The 12298-nt window shown below is 38.1% G+C and overlaps 2 protein-coding genes across 7 annotated transcripts in view; one reads left to right on the forward strand and one right to left on the reverse strand.

Moving 5' to 3' along the window:
• MCPH1 (microcephalin 1) overlaps window positions 1–12298 on the reverse strand; it is a 242378-nt gene that overhangs the window by 101490 nt on the left and 128590 nt on the right. The window lies entirely within an intron of this gene.
• The window catches only part of ANGPT2 (angiopoietin 2), a 54479-nt gene that overhangs the window by 28236 nt on the left and 13945 nt on the right, over window positions 1–12298 (forward strand). Inside the window, exons 2-5 of one of the 2 annotated variants that reach the window (XM_026508497.4) lie at window positions 1437–1592; window positions 5001–5122; window positions 9398–9630; window positions 12013–12143. In XM_026508497.4, coding sequence (XP_026364282.1) covers window positions 1437–1592; window positions 5001–5122; window positions 9398–9630; window positions 12013–12143 — 642 coding nt within the window. The remainder of the gene's footprint in view (window positions 1–1436; window positions 1593–5000; window positions 5123–9397; window positions 9631–12012; window positions 12144–12298) is intronic. The other variant, XM_026508498.4, reaches the window with a different exon arrangement.

Consider the following 12298-nt stretch of genomic DNA (forward strand, 5'->3'; position numbering starts at 1 on the left):
ACTTACAGTACCATCCAAGACACAGTTTATAAAAACTGCACCAACAAAGAAGCCCTTGAACTCTGAGGGAGAAACTCCACCCTTCCCATTGTATTTTCTCACTTCTACAGGCAGGAGTACAGAATTGCTTTGTGATCAAGATTTTAGGAGAGACGATGTTTGGTGACTGGCTCTATAAATTGTTTCTGTGCAGAGAATTACAAGTTTTAAAGAAAGGCATTATAAGCAGTTTTATACTCATCTTTCAGTTATTCAATTTAATTTTAAAATTTCTGAGTTACATGAGGAAAAAAAATGACTTAAATGAGAAAAAAATAAAAATAAGGGTTTCTGTCCTCGTGAACTTGTAGTTTGGGTTAATGAACAGAAATGTGGCTCCTATCGTTGGATCACCGTGAAAAACAAAGAAGAAAGGAAATTACATTTTACGTATCCAAAGTTATGCATGTACACGATGACTGTAAAAGCATAGCTTAGTTAATCCTTCAAACATTTCCCTGACCAATCAGAAACTCTATTCTATACAGGGGGACACTGGGCACCTCTGAAGTTAAGCAACATCCTTAGAGTCAAAGAAAAATAACAGAACAGGTGTCCACAGCCCAAAGCCCACATGCTCCTTCCCACACACCTGGATGTCCTACATTTATATTTAGTTGTATGATTTTACTGCCAAAAATATAGGTATCTATACCTATGGCAGTGAAATTAGCTTCTTCATTCTCTTGTGCTGAAGCTAATATTAAAATGAGTTGGCATGCCCACACACCCAGCACGTGGAGTGCTGAAGGTCCTAGTGTAGGATTACGCGTTTGCCTACTACCTGAAATGAGGAACTTGTGAAAGCGCATACATGTTAGTAAAGACTTACTAGGTCTAATGTGTGCTGAACAAGGTAGGCAGGAAGTGGGGGGACCTGCAGAACGTGGAACTGAGGGGTGATTCTGTGAGCGACGGGGTAATCCAACAGTGAGCTTTTCCTCATGCTCTTTCTTACACAGCCTTCTCAAGTCTCTATTTCAAGAAACCACAAGCCTAGAATGTGGGAGTAATAGTGATGCTTCTTAATACCAAATTGTCCTTTCCTGCCTAACGAGGACAGAGCTGCAGCTAGACAGAATGGCTGCTGATGGCACCCCCCTGCCCACCTCTGAGCGGGGGCCTCACCACCTCCTGTGCTGGCCACGGTGTGGGCTTCTAGAGTGACCAAAAACAATAAGCGCTCTGTCTTCTTCATGTGATGTTACCAAGCTGCTGGATTTAAGTCAACATAAAACCACACTGCATTGTACTACTAGCGATAAAAACACAGCAAAATTGAAGCAAGGCACAGGTCTTCCAACACATTTTTTTAAAAGGAAAAGGGAAAATATTTGGGAATGAGGTTTCTGACCATTTGACTGATGACTGTTTTTCTGCCACATGTTCTTTTCTAGCTCGAGAATTACATCCAGGACAACATGAAGAGAGAAATGGTAGAGCTGCAACAGAATGCAGTACAGAACCAGACCGCGGTGATGATAGAGATAGGGACAAACCTGCTCAATCAAACAGCAGCGCAGACACGGAAGTTGACAGACGTTGAAGCACAAGTAAGTAATGGAACAGAGAACACCTAACGGTCTGGCTGGATGAGCGACTAGCAAGAAATCACACTGCATGGTTACCTAATTACTGGAAAAATGAAGAAAGCTCGAGGGTAGCAGGAAAAAAATTGATAAAATAAGAATTTGTAGTTAGATAAGAATTTAAAATCAGTAAGTACATTTTCATCTTTTTTTCCTTAAAGATTTATTTATTCATTTTAGAGAGTGGGGTGGCAGGGGAGGGGCAGAGGGAGAGGGGGAGAGAAGCCCAAGCAGACTCCCCACTGAGCGTGAAGCCAGACATGGGGCTGGATCCCACAATCCTGAGATCATGACCTGAGCTGAAATCAAGAGTCCGACACTCAACCGACTGAGCCACCCATGTGTCCCCATTCTCATCTTTCATGCTGCGGTTAAATTACCCTTGTTCTACTAACGACATGTGAATCATTTCACATGATGCACACTCACGACTACAAGGTAAGGAAGTGCTCCTCTGCCTCGCTGGGTATCTTCTGGACTCTGGATAAGTACTGAACTGTTTTTGTGCATTTGAGAAATGAAAGGCTCAGTTCTTGGGGGCCTGAGGGGATTTAACTATCAAGTGAGGGCTGGGTCTTACAACTGGCTGCTAAGTGCCCTTTTAGCTTTCAGATTTTAGGAGCTGCTGATTAACAGCAGGAGACAGGAATATGAAAATAACAAAAGAACAACACCAAGACATTAAACCTCAAAACACTGAAACAAAATTCATCGAGTCATGCCAAATGACACACAGCGTGTGACTGAGTAAGAATAGTCTGGGGGTTAGGGGGCACCTGGGTGACTCAGTCGGTTGGGCATCTGTCTCCGGCTCAGGTCATGATGTCAGGGTTCTGGGATCGAGCTGCCTTGGGCTCCCTGCTCAGCAGGGAGTCTGCTTCTCCCTCTCCCTCTGCCCCTACCTCCACTCATGCTCTCTCTCTCTCAAATGAATAAATAAAATATTTAAAAAAAAAAAAAGAAAAAAAGAGAATAGTCTAGGTGGGAAAAAAAGGACTATTGGTGGAATTTATTAAGATGCTCCCAGTTCAAGTCTCTTCATTGGTGAATCTGCTTTCTGGTTCCTAACCCTGGATTCTTTCTAGGCTCATGAAGTTATTAGTACCTGCCTACTCTGAGTTCCAAGCAATGCTTTAAAAGAGAGAGAGAGGGAGAGAATAACAGAGAGAGAGAGAGAGAGGATTTAATAGTAAATAATTTCTATAATGTATTATTCCTATATGCTACTTCATCAGACAACAGCAGAAGGGGATATGAGGTAAGAGAAATGATACGCCTCCCAAATGGAATAAGATCACGTCTAGAATGGTTCAGTTATTCTTTCATTGTCCCCCTAACAACTGTTGGATAAAGTAGGGGAAACAGCAGGAAAGTGGTTAGAGAAAAACCGATTTTTATCTGAGGACAGAATAAGAAGTTACTTCTTTACCAAATCTTCCCACAATACTAGAACAATGTAGGAAAAGTATAACTATATTACATGATGGATCACAAGACGTGAAAATTGTAATCCCAAAAGGTGATAAAAGCTAAAAATGAAAAGATAAAAATTTTAAATTAAATGTATCAATATATCCATAGTTAATTATTAAAATAAATTAGTAATGTTTAAGTCACATCCCCTACCATTTAACAGCAAAACTAGTGGGAAATCAAGCTCATCCAAAAAATGTCTGCAGAGTATAACATTTCTTATATTTTCAGACAATGGTAATCAAGTGTAAGACATAAAGCAATGATGTAAACCTTTAGTACATCCTGTGTAAGGCATGCTTTCTAGCTTTCATTGAGCTTTTGTTGGGTCACATGATCTTTTTAAAAAAATCTATTGTGAAACTAGATATCATATGATTTGTTATAACAGGAAAATTGGAAGGTGGCTGGAAAGAAAACAGCCTATACTGTCTGGCTAACCACATTAAAATGGCTGAGCCTGAGCAAGGACATCAAGGGACCGAATTATGCACCAAATCTACTTAAGGCACTACTGAGCAATTGCTGTGTGAAATGGGCTCAAATCCAAACATAAAATTCTCTGATTACAAGGTTCTTGTAGGCTGCCAGAGTGAGAGGCTATTCAACCAGACAATGAGGGATGGGTAGAGGTCTGAGATCGTAAAGACCACAGACAACCACCTGACCTGGATAATTTAGATAGTCACCTACAGCCAGAGGCCTTGGGAAAGTGACAGAAAACAGCACCATTGATCCCGGGTTAGTGAGGACCTACATGCCATCCTCCCCACCTCTGGCCCATCGTGCTCATTGTATAGCCCTTAGCTGTTGAATAAAAGACCTCAGTTTCCAGTTCCTTTTAGCAATTACCAACATAAGAGTATTTGGGCCCAAAGAAGATGTAGGCCAAATCTATAGTCCAGGTGTTAATACTAAAACCCAACCTTTCTGCTGGCCAATGTCTTCACTCATTCATAAGACTGTTCATGGTATGAACTCATCCTGCTTTGACAAAGGACAGGACTATCCCTAAAGCTGGCCAGTTGGCCAAGCCTTTTATGAATGACACAGACCCTGAGCAAACAATGGTTCTTTCAAGGACCCTTATTCCTGGGCAACAATTCTGCCTTACACTTACATGTGATGTCACATCCTGAATAACCATGACCCAGAGGATGTGAGTAACGACTCTTCCTGCTAGAAGGCAGCCAAACGCCAAAGAATTCATCCTTAAATCTGTCAGAACACAATGGGAACAGCGATATTGCATATGGCGTATGCCAGAGAAGCCCACAGAGTGAAACTGAGCTCCTACTTCACAGCGATGTACTATTGTTTCCTAATTGGTCAATATGATTTTTAAAATTAAAAGAGAGAGAAATGGAAAATAAAAAATAAAAGGCTAAACAAGTGAATACAAACTAGGAAATGTCAGGCTAAAAATGAGCTACAGTTTTATAGATTGGAAGCTTGGGACTTCTAATCACGTCGCCTACTGATAAATAAGAGAACAGCATTTTGTTTTGAGCGGAAGCAAAACCTTTTTATCAACAACTTCTGATGTATTAAATATGACCATTTTATACTCCCACTTGTCTCACTGTGTGAAAAGAAATGCTAAAAGATGGCAGAACAAGAAGAATGGCATTATATTATTTGACACAAATACCACTGTCTGGAACTATTAAACACTTTCCAAAAAAAGACACGGTAAAAAAAAACAAAACAAAACCACATTCCAATGCAATCCAGGACTTCAAGCCTTTTCTTAAAATGAAGACTATGATAAAATAAGATATTTGGGTAAACAAAAAAATGCTTTAGTTATGTTTTCCTATAATTTAGCTGACTTAATTAAAAGGAAGTTATATGTAACTTTAAACATGACAAATAGGAATTTTATTTTGTTACATTTAGGTATTAAATCAGACAACAAGACTTGAACTTCAGCTTCTGGAACATTCCCTTTCCACCAACAAATTGGAAAAACAGATTTTGGATCAGACCAGTGAAATAAACAAATTGCAAGATAAGAACAGGTAATAAAACCCCCCAAAATTATAATCTAGAATTGCACACTTTCTAGATCTGAAAGCCTATTTCATGTGACTGTTAATAATAAGCATGGCTTCCAAAATGCCAGATTTCTTAATGTGTAGTGTCAGGATCCGACACCTCATGAAGGAAAGATAGGAAGAGGGTTTGCGAAGAAATTTGGAAGTGACCCTGCCTTCTAATCCCGTCTTCAATTTTTTCATTCTCCAGTCCCTTAAAGATTGTCTTCCAGTGATTCCCAAACTCTGCCTCCATACTGTGCAAGTTTATCCAAGACAAAATACTGCCGGTGTCATGGAGTAACAGTAACGCTGGCCCAGGCTTTTTAACAGTTCCTTCGCCTCTGGGAACTTTGTTGTTTCCAATGCAGAATGATCTACAGATGGAACCCACACTTGATGCACATTTCATGATGCAATCATTATGCCTAACACATATGATAAACTAAAAACGGAAGTTAATAATAAATATAATATTGATATTTAAACAAGATCTAGAAAAGCCCCAAGAAAACCAATACAAAAACACACTTGGGGTGATCAGTGGGGATTCAAAGGTTTATTGCAGTTGGGGACACATATGGATAATTGTGCTTATTATCCTGTTTCTAACCAAGACATGTCTATACGACAGGGAGAATGGCCAGACAACAATGTGCTCTATTTCACAGCTACTTAATTTCATTATTCTTAAGAAAAAATGATGCTGAACTTAATGTCTTACAATCATTCTTTCCTGTTAATCAGGAACTCAGCTGAAATAATTCTTTCTGTTCTTTGGGTAACAGGTTTAACTCACTACTGATTTAGGGTTTTGAAGAGCAAATAGATTTTTTCAATTTTTAATTTTTATTTCTTTGCAAATAGATTTTCTATAATTCAAATATTTTTCTTCAGTGTTTCAATTTTTTCCTTCTGCAAAGTCATAAACAAAAGTTTGAGACCAATAATTGAGTTACAACAATCTCTCCAATTTCATTTTCTTAAAATGGTCTTATTTAATAATGTTCTCTTATTTAATGATGTTGCAGTAATAGGAAAACATGGGAGCTGAGTGATTACTCTAGTTGCTCTCCACAATAATACTGTCGGGCTATGTGCAGTCGGTTGAACGCAGCCCAGTACTGAACACTGTCCCTCCTCACGTTCCTAATTCCATATGCTAAAGCACTAATACTGTCAGTTAAGTATTATTAACTATGTCACCCGAGTATCATCTTTGTAAATATTTGCCAAATCACATTGCCTTTTGCCTAGAGAAGCGCAACTCTGATTCCTGAGTTCAGACACACTGCTTAATGTTTTCACTTTACTACAAGTGAATTTGTTACAGTCAGCTGGGACTGCTCTGAAAGACATCCAACAACTTTCCTTCCATATTTTGATCACCCGTGATTTGGTAAAATTTCTTTGTATGTTAAAGCTTTACAATGTATAAAACAGTAATTCCAACCATCCCATAGATTGCTGTCTTTTCTGATCATTCTTGCATATGGGAACCTTCACATTTTTTTTTCACTTAAATCTTTCACATTTTCCCCCAGTTTAATCAACATTGACCAATGACGCACTTTTCGGGTACTTTGAACCTACTTTTATACGACACTAAATTTAAACAACACATTTCCTCCATAAAAGCACCTTGTCAAACATACCTAATAAACTATAATTTTAGGTGACTTAACAACAGCAAAGCACCAGAACTTGGATTGCAAACATCTCACTCAGAACGGAGTTGTACGCGGACTATTTCTGAATGACCTGCCAAAGCACAGATCCCGACAGGGATAGCTTGTTATCAGCAGACTTGTCATAAAAACCATATGTAACAAATCCATACCTATTTAGCAGCTGCAGAAATCACAATCTCTTGCATCACAAATACGAAATGAAGTGACAATAATAAGTTTTCCATTAATGAGTGTAAATCAATAAAAATAAGAAAACTGTGCAGATGATTTTCCATCTTCCAGTGAGTTTGGAATGCTGTGTTTTCAGGTGTCTTATATTTTGACTAGCCTAGGATCTCATTTGCAAGAACACCATTACAATTATCTTTGATGTTTTGCACATGTGACAAACCATGCCTTTAAATTACTTTCAGTATTTCCCCCAAAGTGCAACCGTTTTCATTACAGAATAGTTTCCAATGAAGCCAAAGTACTTATTAGGGTCAATGTTTTTCTGAAAACTGTCACTATCCCATATTTAGGTTCTCCAGATGAAGGTGAAAATTGCTATGTGGTTTTCATCTTATCATTCTTTTTTTTTCTTCTAAAAATAAATAATTCATTTATGGCCTACTTGTACCAGTCCAATTAAACTGTGATTATTGTTATTGAAAAGTGCCGCCACTGATACTGTCCCCTTCTGAAGAGCCTTGGTATTTCTGTCCGCACAGGATACTTCCCCACACTTCTCATCCGACCATGAGCTATGTTAATAGAAAGATAAGCTATACCTAAGTCCAACTTCTGTGCTGATGATCGAATTGATTATCCTGTATCAGAAAGTCAAATACTATGCTAACGTGTGAGCTGTCACACAATGTGGGTATCCCCCATGCTGTTCCACCTCCTTTCTTCCACCCCCCCCAACTCTTGGCCATGGCATTTGTGGCAATGTGCCAAGTCCTTGCTATGAATTTACAGTCTCTTTTCATCTACTTTATCCTATTTAACTTTATCCTATTTAACTTTCTCTCATTTAAAAACTGTTGATTGTCATTCATTAAATGGATTTCCCAAGCCAGTAGTGGGTCCAGATCTGCATTTTGCAAAGTGGTGCCTAAAATACAATCTGGGACTCCCCGCAGCTTTAAATGCAATGCTCCGCGCTTCTGTACCCATCACACGGTGCGCTCTCAGAGCCAGTGTGATCTGGGGTGACCTGATGCTGGGCTAAACTCTTTAATCCATGCTTGTATTTAACCTTAATATTAACTATTTTAGATCAAGATGCAACTGCCCTCTGGAGCTATACTGCGATAGGTTTTGGAGAAAGAAACTTTTTTTTTTTTTTTTTAAATATCCATCCTGGAGTGTTCACACTCTGGACCATGGGATTGTCTCATCTTTCTTTTACGCCTCCCCATGGAATATTAAAGACAACAAAAGACAGCTGGATAACAAATTTCAGCAATGTCATTTTGAAGGCAGTATAGATTAGTGACTTAAAAACGCCCCATTTATTTTATGTTAATTGTCTAGGTCAAGTGTCACAGGAGTGTTTCTAAAGCATGCTGCCTGAACGCTGATGGTACTAGAAATGATTTTAGGTAGAAAACGGAAAAACTTTACGCATTTATTTTTAGGTTAACTTCTGTTTACAGTAAGTCATCTTGGTTTTTAAATTAATAAAAGGGATATATGATTAAAAAATAAGTTGGCTAATATCAAGAAAAATAATAAATAACAGTTTAAAAATAAATGTGATAACACTCATGAAAATGGAGTGCAAATAAGAGCATTACAGTAACTGTTTATTTTTTGACTTGGTATACTGACCGAATACTTGCTGTCATATACTGATTTGCAATGACCTAGGCTGGGATAAATTTAAGAGCTGCAATTGAGTTTCTAATAATAATTATTAAAACTGGATGTTAATGCTTATAGCTAAGACCTACCATGGGTAGTCAGTTTCTCGGCTGAGTAGTGTTGCTTGCAGTGTTAAAGATTCAGAAAATGTGACTTTCCCCCAAAAGGCATAGTAGGCTTACAGATTATTTGAACTAGAAGGGACCTCAGAGATCATCATCTAGTCTACTGTCTCTGTTTTCGATATTTATTTCTACAGATGGATACTCATTTAGGTAGGTATGCACCTGAGATCCAGAGCAGGGATGGTAACACAGGGAGGTCATGCGTGGATGTGAGCTCTCAGCCTGGGCTTTCCACTCACCTTTCCACCCGCCAACGTGTGCTCCCAATACCGAGGCTGCCTTCTCGGTGAATAAGTCCACATTCCCCTACAGCAAAACCATGGTCTTCAAATGCACTCCATGTGATAACTTCTAAATGTGGACCTTACATTTTTGCTAGGGTATCTCATCCTCATATCTATGTCATACTTACCTATCTACTGTTTTCAGCAAGTTTGAGAGCTTCTGCAAGGTTGTAGCAACACCTTCACTCTGTGAAAACAGAGTGTCTTGGAGAAGCAAAAATTCAATAAATATAAAAGATTATATAAGAATTATGAAACCGATTTGATGTCTGTAAAGCAATCACTAAACTAACCATTATTTCCCTTTACAAGTTTCCTGGAAAAGAAAGTACTAGACATGGAAGACAAGCATATAGTTCAACTACGGTCAATAAAAGAAGAGAAAGATCAGCTCCAGGTGTTAGTATCCAAGCAAAATTCCATCATTGAAGAACTAGAAAAACAACTGGTGACCGCCACAGTGAATAATTCAGTTCTCCAAAAGCAGCAACATGATCTGATGGAGACAGTTCATAATTTATTGACCATGATATCAACGTCAAACTGTAAGTCAAGTTTACATAATAATTTTTCTTCAGTTTTAACTGCCATTATTTTGTAAGTGAAACTCTCAAAATTCCAAAAAATTCCCATCTTTCAGAAAAGGACTATTTCTATTACATGTTTCCTATGAAAGCTTTATAGAGTCTTATCACAGAACCAATTAAAAAGGAGGAAGTAATTCCACTCCCAGTTATTTACCTAAAGAATACAAAAACACTTATCCAGAAAGATATATGCACCCCTATGTTTATTGCAGCATTATTTATGAAAGCCAAATTATGGAAGCAGCCCGAGTGTCCATAGATAGATGAATAAAGAAGATGTGAAATACACACACACACACACATTATGGAATATTATTCATCCATAAAAAAGAATGAAATCTTGCCTTTCATGAAAACACGGATGGAGCTACAGAGTGTTATGCTAAGTGAAATAAGCCAAAGAAAAATAAGCCAAATAAGCCAATAAGAAAAAGACAAATACCATATGACTTCACTCATATGTGGGAATTTAAGAAACAAAAATAAACAAAGGAAAAAAGAGAGAAAAAAAAAACAACAAAAAACAGATTCTTAACTCCAGAGAACAGATGGTTACTGGGGGGGAGGTGGGTGAGGGGATGGGGAAACAGGAGATGAGGATTAAGAATACACTTGTTGTGATGAGCGCTGAGTAATGTATAAAACGGTTGAATCACTATATTGTATACCCGAAACTATTATAACACTGTGTGTTAACTGTAGTGAAATTAAAATTTTTTAAAATGCTATTCAGGGAGATAAAATAACAGAAAGAAGGAAGAAGAAGAGGAGAGAAGGAATATTTATACTAATTAGTTATTGTGAGGCAAACCCCCCCCCCCCACATGATTCCTGGGCTCAAAGAGCCTACTTTGCGTTAGTTCCATTGTTGTCTACAGGTATGAGGCAGGGCAGGTTGCTAATCCACAGTGGACTTTATTTTTTAAGTGGGAAAAACAAGTCTAAACCCAGAGGGCTGTCGTGAAGACTGACTTAATACTTGCATTGACTGGCATAAAATTGGCACTCGAGAAATGTCAGCTCCCTTCTCTCTGCCCATCCTTAGATATATTTTGCCTACTTCATTACTGTTTTACCTTTCACTTTTTTTTTTTTTTTTGGATTTTAGAGGGAAGAAGGGAGGCATCTTCAGTCATTAATTAGAAATGGGATATACAATTTGTGTGGCATTGTCATTTTAAGGTTTTGTTTATCTTCCTTAAACAAATTGGGTCTAGTTCTTACTATGGCTTATTTCCCAATGTCCTTTAAACTTGGATTCTTTGGAAACAGATACATTTTACATATGAATCATGTGAAGATATTCTTCACTTTCATAAGAAATACGTTCTCACATCGTCCTCAAGTCACGTGGTTATCCCAGACTTTTTCACGTTCATAGAACAATCATCTGACATCTGGTTGGAACAAGATAATGTGAGGTGTTAGTTCTGATGAGCCAAAGTAGAGGAAATCATGCAGCTCAAATCCTGGCAGGAAAAAGAAGCACAGGAGAGAGAATAGCAGAAGAGGCTTTCCTTTCCCCATGAGCCTCTAGCTGACATGAAGGAAGCACCTCTGTCTACATGTGATGCCTACCCGCGCATCTAATCCATATGCCTGCGCTCCAGTGGGTCTGCAGCATGGACAGAAATACCTGCAGGAACACACACACACACACACACACACACACACACACTCCCTTTTTAAGGCAAAAAGGATCGGGAAATCTAAATGTTGAGAGCAGAGTAAAACTTTGAAGGAATTTCATAATCCTATCATTTTTAGACTTAGAGTAAGAATTTCAAAGACAAAGATAAATTAATGGTAGGCTCCTCTCGAACATAAACTATAATGGGACAGTTGCTAAATATCCAAAGAACACTTTTATTATCTTTATCCAATAGTCTAAAGACATGTATCAAGAATTGGCTTTTATAAAAGGGAGAAAACATACACCCACAGCCTAGGATAACAGCTAACGGGGTATGCCACACAGCCACCGTAGAGGGGACACTGTTTTTAGGTACATTCTTTTTTTATTCTTTTGCAATAACTTTATGTGATTCTAGTCAAGATGGAAGATTTTTTTTTAAGTAATGGTTTACTATAGTTAATTGCAAAATACTTGCATTCCATGTTGATGATTAAAAAAAAAGGAAGTATGGGTTACTGGTGATAATATTTGAGAATTAATGCAGAACAGGCTGAAGGAGTAATTTTTTTGGAAAGGATAAAAACTGGTGGGTCCTTTCTACTTATTATAAGAATTCAAATGTAATAAAACTTGAATGCATCTTGAAATAATAAACTTTTATCTTTCATGAACTCCTGTTAAATGCTTTCCTATATTTTTAAAAGCAGCGAAGAACTCCCTCGATGTTAAGGAAGAGAAAGTCATTTTCAGAGACTGTGCGGAAGTATTCAAGTCAGGACTGACAACCAATGGTATCTACACGCTCACATTCCCTAATTCCACAGAGGAGATCAAGGTACGGTATTAGTCTCCTGGTTTCAACTGCCTGGCTGTAAACAGGTTATTTTAGAAGCAGAGGAACCACATAATGTAGTTCACACACCCAGACCCTTCCCAACTTCATGCAAAGCAAAACAACAAACATGTACTGAGTGAAACACCTGCCAAGGG

The sequence above is a fragment of the Ursus arctos genome, unplaced genomic scaffold (assembly GCF_023065955.2).
Source record: "Ursus arctos isolate Adak ecotype North America unplaced genomic scaffold, UrsArc2.0 scaffold_27, whole genome shotgun sequence".
In the NCBI taxonomy this organism is placed as follows: Eukaryota; Metazoa; Chordata; class Mammalia; order Carnivora; family Ursidae; genus Ursus; species Ursus arctos.